Source organism: Scleropages formosus, chromosome 20 (genome assembly GCF_900964775.1).
Source record: "Scleropages formosus chromosome 20, fSclFor1.1, whole genome shotgun sequence".
Classification (NCBI taxonomy): domain Eukaryota; kingdom Metazoa; phylum Chordata; class Actinopteri; order Osteoglossiformes; family Osteoglossidae; genus Scleropages; species Scleropages formosus.
The window spans coordinates 19,702,588-19,719,258 of NC_041825.1; the positions used below are offsets into that span (position 1 = coordinate 19,702,588).

Here is a 16,671-nt window from a genome sequence, read left to right on the forward strand (position 1 = left end):
TAGCTGCACAGGTTCGATGAAAGGAGAGCCACGCTTCATACTGATGTCTTCTACCATTTATTTATCGCACTCTCTCTCCGACAGACACTGTGAAAACTACAAAAAACACACACACATTGTCTGAACCGCCTGTCCCATATGGAGCTGCGGGGAGCCGGAGCCTAACCCGGCAACTCAGGGCGTAAGGCCGGAGGGGGAGGGGACACACCCAGGACGGAACGCCAGTCCATCGCAAAGCATTCCAAGCAGGATTTGAACCCAGACCCACCGGAGAGCAGGACCCCGTCCAACCCACTGCACCACCACACCCCCCGAAGAAATGAACCAAAACTCTCAATATGAAACCTGTCTTTGAGACAGTTACAGCGCTAACAACAAATCATGCACAGGTAGTTAAACCAGTTGAGTCTACATGGAACTGACCTCAACAGAATTACCTTTGGCAAAAATCACATTTCAAAAATGTGTCTAAAGCAGTACATACTAATACTATACAGTACTACAGTATCCTATTTTATTTATATTTTCATGCTGCACTATATTTTCACTTTCATTTCTCAATTTCCTTTCTTTTGCATTTTTTTCTTCTCTGCACCACCAGAATACTCATGTTTTTTTCTTGCTAGCCATTTTAAAGAAAAAGTAGCTTGGATGAAATCCCAAGCAAAACAATCCTTAAATAATACATTTCTGTAAATGAATACAATTGCTGATAGAGAGACGGAGTCGATAAGAAACGACGGTGCCGTGGAGCCTGCATCCGTCTGCAGTATCAGTAACGTTCGTGATTTCACAATGAATACCCTTCTGTCTCTACCCCAAGCAGGACTCGAACCCCAGGCCCACTGGAGACCACACCCCCGCACCCCCCTGAGCAAAGCCAGCTATTTATAAACAGGCAGCTGGTAGTGTTGTGGTTCAAACTTCTGCCTTAAAATTCTCCAGTTTTTACATTTTAAGATTGTAAATGCAAGGCAGGTAATAGAGTAGTAGTTTGAGCTGCTGCCTTTGGACCTAAAGGTCACAGGTTTGAATCCCACCTCCAGCAAGGTACTTACCCTAAATTACCCAGTAGTATAAATGGGTACACAACTCTAAGTGGTTTAATATCATAGAGTAAACAACTTTGGAGAGAAGTGACAGCTAAATGGACTAGAGCAGATGTATTGAAAGGGGGAAAGTGGTTAAGGGCGCCCCCTTGAGGCCAAAGACAGTGCGCGTGTGTGAGCGGTAAAACACCTTGCACTTAAAATGCATCCATCATTCAGCAAAAGGCCCAAAGGTAAGGAGCTCAGCTGAGGAAAGAGAGGCCTGACCATCTTGCTCTCCCTGGTTGGCACCACATGAAACTATTTTTATAGGAACGAGGAGAAACGCCACCCTAAAAAAGCACATACTTGATATAAAATAAATGCTGCCGCATAGTTTTTAAACTGAAGAACATCGTTCATAGTTTTTGACAAATGATGATGGATGAAACTAAAAAGTCCACAGAAGAAACAAGCTTTGTTTTCCCCGTTTATCCCCTAAATTCGATTCATCCAAACTGCCCACATTCTCGGCACGGAAACGAAGCGAGCGCGCGACTTCCGCCTCAACACTTCGGCCGAGAAGCACCGCCCGCTTTGCACATTTTCCGGAAGTTTGTTCCGTTTCTTAGCAACACAAGAACGCTGTCCATTTACGTTTGCGTTTTTCCATTTGACAGACGTTTGCAAAACGAACCAGTAAGTAAGAGTCCATAATACTCTTCGCTTTTAATTTCAGTAGTAAGGAAATGTTTGATGTATATTTATTAGTATTGAGTCGCGTTGTTTAATTTTGTGAATCGCAGCTAAAAGAAGGAAACTAAAGCAAAGTACGTATCGTGGTGAGTTTTCAAGTTTGTCAAAGGGTCCCTACTAGCGCGAAATGTGTGTCCAACATTGCATCTTTATTGCCAGTTAACAAATACGGAAGTTGGGCCCTTTTCGTTTTGCCTGTGGAAGTGAATAGTGTGCGCTTTTTATTTCTCCCACGATGAATTTGAGTGGACGACCTCAAAAATATCGTTCTCTCTATTAAGGCTTTTACAAACTACTCATCTTTTGTAGAGTCACACCTGTTCTTTGGTTAACACACACATATTAGTACAGAAGAAAAGCTTTAGTTTCTTATTTCACTGCCTATATTAGTTTAGCCCAGAAGAGGCATTGGCAGCAGAAACAATTTTTTTTTTTTTTTTTTAAATACATTTAATATGTAAATTTATTGCATTCCCCCGTGCCTATGTTTTCTCACTTTTCCAAGTTAAAGAGGATGACAATTTGCAGGTCACGCCACAGATTTTTACTGTGATTCAAGTCTGGTCATTGACTTGCCAGGACCACCACACTGGCTGCTTTGCAGTTTTTGCTGTATTTTTTGGGGTCATTTCCCTTTTGGAACTTGTCAGGCAGGGTTTGATTCTTTTTAATCAATTGTGGATAACAAGCTTCTCAGCTTTTCCCATCAATCCCATCAAGTATGATGCAGCAGTCACATACCTGACAACAGGAACAGCATTACCTGGTTGAATCAGCATCTGCCAGACAACTTCAGGCAAATCTGTTCCTTTGAATGTTCAGAGCTGGGTTAAAAAAAAAAAAATCACCTCCTTAAAAGTTCATTTCATACATCAGTGAGGAGTTTCATAGTAACAAGTGTCAACTGCTGTTTTAGTTATCTGATCTCACAGAAAGTGCAGCAGTTAACATTGCTGTCGCAGAGCACTGGGCTATATGGGTGCATGTCTTGAGTCCTGGATAGGAGTACTCTGGCCTCCCCTAGTTGGGGGGTGTGGTGGTGCTGCAGTGGGTTTGGCCAGGTCCTGCTCTCTGGTGGGTTTGGGGTTCGAGTCCTGCTTGGGGTTGTTAATAATACTGTGGAACAGCAGCGTTCCCCCTGCTGCCTGCCCCACCAGTCAGCGTCTCACTGTTCGGCGCTGTCGCTTACGTGCATCCGCTCGGGAGTGCAGGTCCCGGACACTCAGTGCTGGTGGTCGGGGCGAGAACAATCGCAGCAGCGCGGGGGGTCGAGGCGGCCATCCTCGTCTCCTGTCCCCCCGGCCTCGGTCCCAGTACGGCTCCGTCGCTCGCACGTGTTACGTACCAAACATGGCGGCGCCCACGCGGTCTTCGCCGACCACCTTGCGCTCCCTGCAGCTGACCGGCTTCCGTGGGACCTTCGCGCCGGCTCTCCACAGCTCTGTGTGTTGTCGGGGGCGAACACCCCCTCTCTTTCGCCCCCAGCCATCTCACCGCGCCTCTCGCTGCTTGGCCATCTTTCGCGGAGGACCCAGGCAAGCCGCCGATTCGCCGCACGCCGAGCCTCAGCCTGCCGCGACGCTTGCAAACCCGAGGCGTTCGGTCCGCCGCACCGCTCTTTCAAAACGCTCGTCGCGCCTTCATGCAGGTCAGGCACTTAGTTTCTGCACGAAAGCGGCGGAATCTTGCTCCGTGGACAATTCGCGTCGGCGGGTTCGCTCACCTCCGTTACGGAGTCGTGCCTGTCCACGTCGTCCGACCTGCCAGGAAAGCGGCGCTCAGCGCGGGGCGACTTTCCTCAGCGCTTTACACTAAATTACAGCGGCTCGCTGCCTCTTCCTGCCGCTCCTACCGTGGGCGTAGGGAGACCCCACTCGACCTTCTCGCCTGTCTTCAGCAGCATCTCGTAGCTCTTCCCCGCCGTCCTCGCCACAGCGCGCGCTTCACCGGGGTACCCCTGGACACCCGTGCACCGCCCCCTCGTCCATCGCACGCGCTTCTTCCCCGGACGCCGTTTTTCCGTCCCGCTGGTTTCCGCCATCGCACCCCTTTTCCCTTCTTCGCGCCCGGTGTTCAGCTGCTCCCTGATCCAGCTTCTCGTCGTCTTGCCCCATCCCACTTCTCACACCATTATGGCGCATAGTGCCGTGGATTTGGATGGGGCGAAAAAGGACACAGAGACACTATTCATCACGAACGATTTATTAGAATATCAGCAACCGGAACACAATGTTCTTAGTCCAAGGACTCTGTCTCCTGCAGGACCTGCACCAACAACTAGATTTCTCAGCCTGTTTAGCATTCCCCCGCTCTCTCTCAACACACTCCTAGACACAGTCACCCCATCATTTTCCCCAGAATTGCCCCCAGTGGTTGCACACCCACATTTCGCATAATTCCCCATAATGCAACTATTTACGGTTAACACGTTTCCCGCCTAAAACAGTAACGCGGGTCGTTACAATACAAAAGTTTTTTTTTTTCTTCATGTATTTCTGAAAACATTTATAACCATCGACAGATACTGAATACTTGTAAAACAAGAAGTAATCACGTGGATTATAATTGTTTCAGTAAATGTCTTGTAAATGTCAATGTCCAATGCCAATGGTAGGGGAGAAAGGAACAATGGAGGACAGCAAAGAGACACCGCCACAGGACGAGAGCAGCACTTCTGAGTCCCTTAATGGTCCCGATTCAACGGCACAAGACTCTGCAGTGCCAGTTGCCGTTCTTCATGAGGTATGGAGGGGCTACTCAATGTATACTCAATAGATAAGATATGTACTCAATAGAAAAAAATTGTTGGAAGGTGATATTGAGTTTTATGCAGCTACTCGTGGTTCAAATGATGGAATGAAACTAACTGTACTTAAGAATCGCGTCTGCAACTTTCTCTTTCTCCTGATGTAATGCACAAATTGTATTTTCCATGAGATGTATGTCGGTTTGCAGAAAAGTATCTGCTAAATGAATAAATGTAAATGCAAATAGGGGCTAAGATGGAGATGATTCCCGATTAATTCATTATCAAGATCAGGACTCGTGCCATGATGTCTTTTCCCCCAACAGGGTGGAACAGAGGAACAGTCTGACGGAGGGCAGGAGGAGCAGGATAATGAAGATGCTTCTACACCCTCCCAGTCCGGAATTGGTGGCACTGGAGCCTCTTTGACTCCACCCAGTAATGCTGGTCAGTAGTTCTCCCCACGCATCTTTTTGACTGATTGATAAAATGAAATAATCCTTGTAGTCATCTAACATTCTATAGATTTACCTTTATTGTTAAGTGCTGTTCAGTTGCTGTCAGCTCTTGGCGATCACATAGATAGAGTGCCTCCAGAACGATCCGTCCTTCGCGTTTGTCGTTATCGTGTCGTCTCTGACTCAGTACATTCACCAATTTATTTGTTCTTTTGTTTGTCCTCCAACTTTGAGAAAATCCGGTCTTCACATGGCATGTCCAATGAATGATAACCTCACTCATCATTTGTACCCTCGGTGAGATTTCTGGTTTGATTTGATCCAAGATCCATCCATTGGTATTCCTGACTGTCCACAGTACCTTGAAGAAGAAGAATAAATCTATGTTTTCCACATCCTGCTTCTTCGATATCCAGCTTCCACATCCACTGAATTATAGAGAAAATACCATTGTTTGCATAATCCTGATCTTCATTCCTGTGGGTACATTGTTACATTTTCTTCGTTTCACAGGATCTTTTCTAGGTCTTGCATTGCAGCTTTACCAAGTGTTAGTGTTTGGTGTAGCTCCTGACTGCTACATCTCTTGCTTTTATTGATCCCAAGAGACAAATGCTGACCAAGACATATTAGAAGACATTAATTATGAATAAGAAATCTTCAGTATGTTGAAGATCACTTGATGTTCCTTTCACCAATTTTGAATCCACATTTATCTCTTCTAGTCCAGCTTCTCTCGTAGTGTCCTTGGCGTAGAAACGACACGGATATGGAGAAAGCAGGCAGCTTTATCTTATTGCTTTACCTTATTGCTTTACCATTCTGTTTCTCCATGGTTTGTTTCATTTGTGGCATGACTACACTTGGCTTCCCTTGGTATGTGCTTTTATAATCTTGTCTTTACAGCTTTGAATTTTTCTTTTCCTGTGTCCTGGAATAAAGGAAATTCTCACTATTTTATTTATATTTCTTTATTAGCAGCCAATAAGATAACAGGAAACGTGCATGGGTGGATCCGAGGATTGACGAGAGAACAAAGAACAGCACATCCTCATATACATTCCAGGGTGTTCCTATAGGAACCAACCAGTTTTGACACATATGCAGATAGCAACAGTTGTGAAGAAAGGAACTAAGTGTGCATGGTTGCTTAAACATAACTTGGTTACGCAAGAGAAAACGAGATGTGCTAGCTCAACTGTCAACATGCCTCCCAAGGAAGTAGAGGAACAATAGATGGTCCACAACGTAGACATATTAAGAAAGCAGTCACAGGACACCTAAGAATTAAAGGTAAAGACTATAAAATACAAAAATATAAAACAGATTAAACTTCCACTTTAGCTGCATCAGCAGTTGAACGTCCAAAGACTTTAATCCAGCCTCAGTTTAAACCATGAACTCTAGCAGCACTTGGTATACTACTGAGGAGGAGCCAAGGATTATTTCAAGTACCTCCTGACATAACGGTCCAATTTTCTGCTAATACATCTGTTCCTTCTCATTTGTCTGCTCATGTGCTTTTCTTAATAGGGTAGAGAAATGGTTTGCAATTGCCTTTTGAGCTGTGTCACAATGTTCTCATTGTTGTGACTGAAAGTGATCATATACCACCAATATCATCATGTCACTGCATACCAATATTAGGCCTTCAAGGTTGATAGGTTTTAGCCTGGCATCTCAACTCTGACCTTTCCATCGTGCATGGCTCTCACTGGAATTTTATCTTGTGACAGCAGAGCTTTAAGTTTCATTGATGCGTGCAAGTTTTTTTTTTTTTTTTGCCAACACAAAGGCATCATACTACAAAGAAGTTACTGGAACAGATCAAACACACTCGTAATAAAACAGCAGGGATGTGTTTTTATATAACATGAATGCTGAGTTTCAATGAGAATGTATAGAGAAGAGTTTATTAAATGCTATGAAAGCTATGTAACAATTTTATATTATGAAATTATGTATTATTGATTAACTTTCTGATTTTTTTCAGATGAGTACAGTGCAGATATGCCTGTGCTACCCATGCCTTCTTTGCAGCTCTCCACCCTGGTTGCTGGTAGTGAGAAGGAAGTGCCAGATATGGTTGGGAAAGAGCAAAATGAGGAGCTGGTCATTTTGGACCCTGAACATGTCAGTTAGTACATTTTCACATCTGATCTGTTTTGTCCTGGCACCTCATTCAGATTCTTGGTGGTGAGGTGACTTTGGTGAGCAGTTGTGCGATGATCCATGTCTGTGTTCGTGCAGCCCTTGATGAAGAGGTTCCAGTTGGCTTTGAAGAATCATCTGAGTAAGCAGCTGGAGGGACTCGACGTAGAGCTCCGTGAGATGGTACGCACATCATGAATACATTTCCGAGTCTAGTAATTCCTGGTAAAAATACTGGCATTCTGTTTTATCTTTGTGTCACACAGTCCTTCAGATGATATAATGTTGTAGCATTTTCAGTTTTAATAAATACTGAAGGCAGTAGTAATAATTTACTAGTGCAACGAGGAAAAACTCAAAAGGGATTGACCAACGCGTTGTGTCAAGTTTAACGAGTGGCCCTTTTGCAGGAAGGGCTGAACGACACTGCCGCCCCAGCTTTTTGCTTGTCATGGTACTCGGTACGGTGTCTTTCCAGCTGGCTGAGGAGCGAATGGAGAGCACCCGGCGCGAGGAGCTGGGCGTAGAGCTGTATGGGGTGCAGCAGCAGCTGGCCCGACTGCAAGCGAGTCTGGAGGGCCGGCAGGAGGAGAACAAGCAGGTGGCTCAGCAGCGGCAGCTCGCACAGGAGCGGCTGGAGGAGATGCGTACCCAGCATCGCACCACTGTCAACCAGACAGGCCAGCAGAGGGCACAGGGTGAGGAGGCTTCTCTACAGCACCTGGAGGATGATGATGCCGAACTCTACTAGAGGAGCGAAAGAATGGAAGGAGTGAATTCTTAATGTGTCGTTGCTCTGAACATAAACAAATCCAAAATACAGAAAGCAAGACAGCAAAAGGTCTGCCACATGATCTAGCAAGACTTGGTATTATCACATTACAGCATGTGCTTGGTTCAGATAGCACTCTCCAATCGAAGATAATTCCACTTTCCTGTCCCTGTCATAGTGTCGCAGCTGCAAGCTGATGTGGACAACCTCGCCCTACACCTCATCTACCTGCAGGAGGCAAACGAGGACCTGCGCTCTGACATTAGCGCCATGAAGAACGCGTCCCAGAAGGCCAAGGCCGAGAAACTGCATGCAGAGGAAGAGAAGCAGAAGCAGGTATAGATCACTGGGTCACAGCCTGGTGGCCACAATTTACGTACTCGTATTCCTTTGCAGCCATATAGTATTTAGATATGAGACCTGTGAGTAGATTTAATCCTAGCTTTTCTGACAGATGAAAGCTGGCTCAGTACTTTTTTTGCGTTCTGTTTCTCCCCTGAAACACTATGTCAGGACCTCTATGTGGAGCGGCTGACTAAGCACATGGAGAAACTGACTGAACAGATCGCCATGTACGAGGTCCAGATTGCTGCACAGGCTGAGGAGACCCAGGCGGCCAAGCAGGTTCTGGCTGAGGTAGGTCAGTACCTGTCTTCAAGAGGGCTGCAGCTTCCTTTGGAAAAACCCGTCTGTTCAAGAGAAGCATATATATCATGTTGTTATTACGCCACGTAAATATACATATGTAGCAGTCCTATGGCTGGTGTTCCCCAGGCTCAGATGGAGATGGACACCCTGGATGTGGAACGGAAGCAGCTGCTGCAGCAGTGGAACAGCAGTCTGCTGGGCATGAAGAGGCGCAATGAGGCCTATTCTGGTCTGCAAGAGGCCCTCCGGTAAGCCCTTTTGCTGCGGTACATTACCTTGCTCCTCTTCTGGACATCACAGACCTGCCTGACCATATGCTCTCCCTCCGTCCAGAGTGGCGCGTCATCGAGTGCGGTCTATGGATACAGAGATTGAGGGCCTGAGGAAGTCTGCCATGCAGGAGGCAGAGCGCAACGAACTACTGACGGCCCTGCTGAACCGCTCCCAAGCAGATCACGAGGCCTCCCGCAGGCTGACGGAGCAGAGCCGGGCCCAGCAGGAGGTGCTGCAGGCCCAGTACGGCACTTATGCACGTATGCTGCAAGAGACGGAGCAGGCGTTGGCCCATGTCTCAGAGGTAAGGAGTCCCTGCTCTTGTACTCGAACGCTGAAGGGAGTCACATGTCCCATTTGTTACATCTCCTACGGCCTGAGCATCTCCGTTCTTCTTTGGATTCATTCAATCGTTCAGTTACTCGCCACAGATAACCGCTTGTTGCTGTGCTGCTCAGGTCACGCGTAGGTCACGTTGCACAGTGATGGCGTGATCTTGGTTGAGGTGCATGCTGAAGTTGCCCTTGTTCTTACCTGTCACGTTGCCCTTTCCTCAGGAGTGCGCCGTGCGTGAAACTAAACTGGCCGCCCTCGGCAAACAGTTGGAAAAGGAGTCGTCCATTCGCCTCGAGCTGGAAGACAAGATCTTGGCCAAGATGCAGGAGCAGCTAACCCATGACAACGCTGCAAAGTACTCCAAGAGGCTCACGCTGAAGACAGCAACCCACAGAAGGGAAATGGTGAGCTTTCGACAAAAGTCAGACAATCTCTGAACTGTTTGAGCAGCTGCGAGATGTTTGATCAACCACGTGTGTGCATGCGTTTGAAGGAGATACAGGTGTCGCGGCTGGAAAACGACATTGCGCAGGTGTCACTGGAGGGCTTCGAGACGGCGCAGCGCCTCGAGTCTCTCACTCGGGTCCTCGCGGAGCTGGAACAGGATGCGGACAGCCGACAAGACCTACTGTCCCGTACCGAGGCTGAGGTCAACAAAGGGATCACTGTCATTGGGTGCAAGCAGACCACGATCAACGTCTACAATCAGAAGATTGAGCAAATTGTTGCCAGCACCGGGGTCAGTACGGTGGATCCTTTGTTCTGCTGTTCACCATGAAAGGATGTAGTGCTTGCAGCCGCTCGGTGTTGCGATCACACTTTTACATTTACGTGTATTCATTTAGCAGACGCTTTTCTCGAAAGCGACATACATCTCATAGAAAATACAGTTTGTGCATTACATTAGCTGGAAGAGAAACTTGCAGACACATTATTCTAAGTACAGTTAGTTTTGTTTCTTACCACCATATAAACCAATGTTCATCGCAGGAGTAGCTGCGAATAGCTTTATCCAAATATCGACGATTGTTGGTTTGTTTTTCAGTAGCTCTGTACTTGGCTACCGCACATAAACATCACATGCCAGTTTCAGCCTAAAGAATTTTCCAGGACCAAAATTTATTGTGTACACTAACATTGTAGTAATGCTAATAGGGTAAAGGTGGTGCTGAGCTGAAGGCGACTCAAGGCGACAACTTGGGTGGTTTTCAAGTTAAAAGAGGGTACGGAAGTGGTCTACCGTTGCCGTCTTCCACGCGTCTTCGGCCTGTGGGAGGAAACCCACTTGAACATGAAGAGAGAATGCAAACCGAGCGGGGATCTAACCCCAGATCTGAAACCACAGCCCAGGGGCTGCAAGTCACCAGCGTCCCCCGACATGCCACCAGTATTACTAGGTCTTTGCTGTCATTTCTGGAAAGTACTTCTCCGAATCTCTTTGCCTTAATTCAGTTTTATTCTGTGTTCTCGTCCCTCTTCGTGAGCAGCATGAGGACTTAGGGCCACTGGAGATCAGAGTGAGCAACCTGACCAAACAGTTGGAAGAAGTGGGGACCGAAATCAAGGAGCAGCAGCAGCTGTGGCTCTGGCAGCAGGGGGAGCTGGTGAGGCTGAACCAGGAGCGGCAGGCGCGGAGCTCGGCCCTGCTCACCCTGCAGATGCAGCTCACCATCCTGCAGCAGAAGAAAGTGCGCACGGAGAGTACGTGGATTTGTAGATTTATATCACATGGGAGAAAGCAAGCAACATGAGGCAGCTGGTAGCATAGTGGTTAGCGCTGCTACCTTTGGAATCAAAGTTCACAAGTTTAAGACTCACCTCTAGCTGTAGTTCCCTTGAGCAAGGTACTGACCATAAATTGCCCCAGTAAAGTTACCCAGCTGTATAAACATGTAACCTTAACATTGTAAATCACTCTGGAGAAAAATGTCAGCTAAATGTTCTTTAGTCCTCTTAAGTGTGCACATGTAATGAGGAAAAACACACTAAAGTTATTGACAGTATTTAACACGTTGTTAAATATGTAGGAATATCTCGTTAATTAAGTGACACGCAAACTGCCCCGTGCAGGTGAGATCCAGCAAGAGCAGCGGGAGCTGGTAGAACTGGACCGCCACACCAGGGGTCTGGAGGCTGACATGCTGAAGCTCAACACTCTGCTGAACAAGAACGTGCGGCTGCGTGAGGAACTGGAGCAGGGCAACGCCTTGATGAAGAACGACTTCCTGCAGAGGCTTAAGGTCTGTGCGGCGCTGCAGACCGCCCCTTGGCGGCCCGATGAGCCCCTGAGCCGTCTGACGTCTGCGTGTGTCTGTAGGAGGCTGAGAAGGAGTCCGTGGAGATGCAGATGAAGCTGGAGAAGATCCAGGAGGAGAAGGAGAGATTGCTCAACAGTCTGGTGGAGGCGGAGTAAGTCCCTGTCGTCCGGGCTGTTACACACAACTGAGCGGCCCTGGGGGGTTCAGTGCATGCGGTTGTAGGATGTCCAACTCCAACCTATCTGCTGCAAAGGCTCAGAGTGAGCCGGAAGCCTACGATTCTTTTTTCAGTCAGGAAAGCTACCTGCCTGGAGAGAAACATGAACGCTCAGTTACATGTAACCCTGCCCATAACCAGCCTCCCGGGAGCTTTCCTTCCCTCCGTGCTTCACTCTCATCACAGGAGTATCATGTGGGGACAGCTGGTAGTGTAGTGGATAGAACTGCAGCTTTTGGACCCACAGGTTCAAGTCCCACCTCCAGCTGTAGTACCATTGAGCAAGGTACTTCTCCTGAAGTGCTCCAGTAAAATTACCCTGTTGTATAAATGGGTAAAACTGTACGCATCCTAACGTTGTAAGTCACTTCGGAGGAACACGTCAGCTAAATGAATTGTAACATAATTGTAAATATAGATGCTTAAAATAAGTTGTGTCTTTACGATTAAGATGTAATATAAAACTGCTGTAAAAGAAAACACATTTTCTACTATACTATACAGATCCTGGGCTGTGTACTAGTCTTTGAGCGTGTGTGTATGTGTGTGTTCATGCGTCCACGTCAGGCAGCAGATGATGCTATGGGAGAAGAAGATCCAGTTGATGAAGGAGACGCGCTCTGTTGTGGACTCCGATGTCACCCAGGAGGAAATCCGCAGCATGAAGGCCGAGATCCACCGCATGGAGGTTTGTATCTCGCAAAGCGTCAATCATGGATAACCTGTTTCTATCTGGCACAGTGCGTAGTGCGGAGTTATTATCTACCTCAATACGTCAAAGCCTGTAGAAGGACAATACTTACATAGCTTATCAGGTATTGGAAATATGTGTTTTTACGTATGTGTGTGTGTGTGTTTAATTAATGACAGATTGAATAGTGTTGTTTGTAAATGGAATTTGTAACCGGACCTTCAGGATTTTTTTATAGCGCACGTGACAACAGGGTGTTGTGTGTGTGTGTGTGTGTGTGTGTGTGTGTGTGTGTGTGTGTGTGTGTGTGTGTGTGAACTATTTCTGAGGCTCACAACTGTTTAGAAGTTGGGGGGTGTAAAAGGGACCTGTTGCTGGGGCTGCAGGGAGTTAAGATTAATTATGTTTCCAATGAAGAACTTAGGAAACGCAGTGCAGCTCTGGGAACGTAGGAGTGTCTCACAGCGTGCCTACCCTGGGCTGTCCCTCACTTTATGCTGAGGCCTCGCTGAAAGGACTTCGCCGAAGTCTGACGTGTGCTTGCGTGCATGTGCTGCTGCCGCTCCTGCTGGTGATGATTGTGATGGTGCCATCTGCACGCGTACACACTGGACCGCAGGTTCGACACGCGCAGCTGACGAAGCAGCAGGAGCGGCTTTTGCGCGACATGGAGGCCGAGGTGGCGCGGCGGGAGACGATCGCGGTCCAGAGTGAGGTGCAGGCCAGGGCTGACCGGAAGCAGCCCACACAGACAGACTTGTACAATATCCTTCAAGGCCTGCGCAGAAAGATCCAGGACACTCAGAAGGTTCGAAGCGGTGGGGGCGCTGGCGACAGCACGGGGTCTTTACGCAGAATTGTTCGCTGTGGGGCGGTCCAAGACGTAATTCGGTTGTCCCGTAGCTTCAAGGTTACAGCTCTAGATTCAGCCCCAACTCTTATCGGTGCAGAGTGTGTCCTCTGGCTTCCCCCACCTTCATTCCAAACATGCAGTGTTCAGGTGAATTAATAACTGGGAAATGCCTCTCGGTGCTTCAAGGAAAACATACGTAAGCGCCCTCTGTCCAAGTGCGTACGTCACTTTTCTCCTCTAACTGAATAGACTCTTAATTAATACATAAATCTGAGTTCCTCAGATATGATTATTAAATTCTTAAATGCATGCTTTTAATTTTTCAATGACATTTTAGTGCAGTACTTGGATCTGTTAGAGCTTATTGTGGGACTTATGTGAGGGTATTTCCTTCACGCTTGCGTGTGTGAATGCCTGCTTGAGGACATGAGCGTGTTTCCTTCAGCAAGCGGAAGAGTGTGACCAGGTAATCAAGGACCTGGACAAGACCCAGCAGGAGGTTACGAACAGCCTGATGGAGAAGCAACGGCGGCTCGGTGAGCTGCAGGGCACCAGGGCAATGCTGACTGCAGAGCTGTGCCACTTACAGGACACCAAGGAACAGGTTGGTGAGGATACACTTGCTGCAGCACCTGGGCCACATGCCCGTATGACCATCCAGCATGTCACGAACAGCATGCCTTTATATAGCAATAAACAAATGATGCAAGGCATTCCGGATTCTTCTTGAAGAACAAAGACACACGTGTGTACCAGCACTGAATGCATATGCTTATACTCAGAATTGTACACCCATCCATGACGGCGCACACTCCAACATACCTTTTTCATAGGAGGAGCACAGTGCCGATGCAAGGCTGTTGTTTCTTCTTGAGCTGTTCATGCTGTAGCTGAGTCCAGTTTGGAGACCGTGGCCCTAGTGTTACGTTATTGCTGACTCTGCCCCTCCATGTGCTGCAGAATCTGGTGAAGCTGCTCGCGCTGCAGGGACGGGCCCGGCATCTGCGCGCCGTGCGGGAGGGCAGCTATGTCCCGACAGCAGCCAGCAAAGCAAATACGGTGGAACCTTCCATCCAGCAGCAGGAGGATCGTCTCAACGCTTTCAGTACCGTGCTGCACCGCGTCTGCCAGGAGCTCCCACAGCACCAAGGCACCCTGAGACGCCTCAGCCTGGCCTTGACTACGCGCCTGCAGGGGTCCCAGGCTTCTTCCAGGACAATGTCCTTGTGATATTATAGAGGCTGGGAAATCAACAGAGCTACACTTTAATAACAGGAATTGAATGTTAATCAACTAATATGAAACTGTCAGTTGTGGACGGGAACAATGAAAAGCAGCGAACAGTGTGTTGCTGTAATTGTGCGCAATTTTTATTTATTGTTTGATGTGTCACTTTAACATTAGCCAGTGATGTATGTCCACTCTGTTTGTGTACAGTTATACTTCAGGTATTAGCACAGTAAAAGGGAGCAATGGTTCTCATAACCAAATTACTCCTCCTGTAAAGTCCGGAAAAATAAGGTAATTCCAGTTGCTTTTATGTTTCATTTTGTGTGTGATGCAGGGGTGAGGGCACCCCACCTCGGGGTTATTGGCTACACCTGATGGATGGGGGTCAGGTGCAGCAATACTGTTTAAATGGACTGTCAAAGGACAGGACACCTCACATGGGGGGAGCTGAGAACTGGTGTGGATACAGAATGATGTTGTCCAGTGTTCCTCTCTTAAGTTATGTGTTTTTTTGGACTGTATTTTAAATTTTAGTAAAATTCCATCCCGTACTGCTTTGCACCTGCGCATTCCCTGAACCCAGCACACCCAGTGTGCCACACTCTGCCAATAAACTTTCAAACAACTAATGAATCGGTTTATGCATGTTTTATGTAAAATTCAATCAATGTCCTCTAAAACACAAGTTCTCATTTGTCACCGGGGTGCAGAAAAGACCAGGATACAATTCAATATTAACTGCATTTGTAAAACTGTATTAGGTTAGTTTTTTCGGGTAATCCAAACTCTTTAAGTGTTGATCACTTAACACTTTTATTACCATTCAGTATTTTTCCTCATTGGAATAATCTTAGATTTCATATGCTATTGCTTCTCTCTTGCATAACCTTATGATCACACAATACACTCACTTTATTTCTGGTTTAAGGAACTTAATCAGGTTACATCTGGCTGGCAGATCCCCAATACCACATTCATTGTTCAAATGAATTGTCATGCAATATGCGTTCATGCCTTACTGCAAATGCATCCTGAAAGTAACCCAAATAACGAGAGTGAGTGTTCAAGTCACTTCAAGGAAGTGTTTTTTAACAGAAAAGAATTGAATTATAGTTAGTTGTCATCAGCAAGGTGAAGTGTGATTGTCACACTGGCATTTATGACCTAAGCGTGTATTCATTCTTGAGAGTTTTATGGTGTGATGGCATGCAAATCTAAAAAACATTAACTTAGTAAGGGTTTCACTTCCTTGTCTTGATTTATTTTCCTGGAGGCAGTAAAGGTGAGTGAAGTGCCGGTTTTTCCATTGCACCATTTCTCCCGTGCCTGTTCTTATTTTAAAATAATTTGGATGACAGAAAACGCAATTGATTTCTCAGGTTACACCCTGAATTTAACTGTCAGCAACAGTTAATAACACAGCTCTTATTGCTCCAACTCATGCAATTTGGAGTTGGAACAATAACAAGACCTTAATGCCCTTAATGTCTTTGCTAGGTTACATCTACATTTATATGTATTTATTTCTCAGATGCTTTTTTCTAAAGTGGTGTACATTTCAGAGACCAATACAAAAAGTACATTACATCAACAGAAGGACAGATTTGGATACAGATTCTGAAGTACAGTTAATTTGTCACATTCCATACACACATTTTCAGAACCGCTTGTCCCTTACGGGGTCACGGGGAACCGGAGCCTACCCGGCAACACAGGGCGTAAGGCCAGAGGGGGAAGGGGACACACCCAGGACAGGACGCCAGTCCGCCGCAAGGCACCCCAAGTGGGACTCAAACCCCAGACCCACCGGACAGCAGGACTGCGGTCCAACCCACTGCGCCACCGCACCCCCTTCTGAACCGGTAGACTCAGACGAGTAGCTGCATAAAGGTTTATCCATTGTTAAACAATTTCTAATCACAAGATTATTAAACATGTCCACGTTTGTCATGCTAGAGAGAGATGAGTTTTGAGATCCTTAAATGCAGAGAGATTCAGCAGTTCTGAGTGAGAGGGGGAGGCCATCCATCCACCACAATCACTGCCAGAACCGAAAACCTTTGCGCTTTTGTTAGAACACGGAAATAGCCTTCTTAAATTACCTCCTGTGGAATATAAATTTGAAAGAACTTGTTTGGCAGGAGTGTAAAGTTCAGACCGCATGGCTAATGAAGTCACTTTTGCTTTTGAACAATGCCGAGTCCTACTTGCTTGCTCTCTGAAATTTGCCTCTAGGGTTCTATTCAAGGGGGAC

The 16,671-nt window shown here is 46.8% G+C and overlaps 1 protein-coding gene across 4 annotated transcripts; it reads left to right on the plus strand.

The window, feature by feature from the left end:
* Nucleotides 1-1,450: 1,450 nt before the first annotated feature.
* ccdc40 (coiled-coil domain 40 molecular ruler complex subunit) lies at nt 1,451-15,020 on the plus strand. 4 transcript variants are annotated; one of them, XM_018761435.2, is made up of 19 exons: nt 1,451-1,727; nt 4,399-4,526; nt 4,857-4,977; nt 6,982-7,121; nt 7,239-7,322; nt 7,618-7,837; nt 8,090-8,247; nt 8,425-8,547; nt 8,686-8,807; nt 8,893-9,136; nt 9,390-9,572; nt 9,662-9,907; nt 10,656-10,869; nt 11,239-11,408; nt 11,486-11,577; nt 12,211-12,331; nt 12,954-13,142; nt 13,633-13,791; nt 14,148-15,020. In XM_018761435.2, the coding sequence occupies exons 2-19, from the start codon at nt 4,413-4,415 to the stop codon at nt 14,415-14,417; spliced, it is 2,970 nt and encodes a 989-aa protein (XP_018616951.1). In that variant the 5' UTR covers nt 1,451-1,727; nt 4,399-4,412; the 3' UTR covers nt 14,418-15,020. The 4 variants fall into 4 exon arrangements, with proteins under 4 accessions (XP_018616951.1, XP_018616952.1, XP_018616950.2 ...); XM_018761436.2 differs by lacking the exon at nt 1,451-1,727 and adding an exon at nt 1,738-1,870; XM_018761434.2 differs by lacking the exon at nt 1,451-1,727 and having other exon boundaries at nt 4,242-4,526.
* Nucleotides 15,021-16,671: the final 1,651 nt, after the last annotated feature.

Bases quoted from the DNA above. Each gene is read 5' to 3' on its own strand.
- ccdc40 (XM_018761434.2), top strand. From the start codon at position 4,362: ATGTCTTGTAAATGTCAATGTCCAATGCCAATGGTAGGGGAGAAAGGA. The intron at 8,808-8,892 runs GTAAGCCCTTTT...CCCTCCGTCCAG, and splicing joins GGTCTGCAAGAGGCCCTCCG to AGTGGCGCGTCATCGAGTGC. The intron at 11,409-11,485 runs GTCTGTGCGGCG...GTGTGTCTGTAG, and splicing joins ACTTCCTGCAGAGGCTTAAG to GAGGCTGAGAAGGAGTCCGT.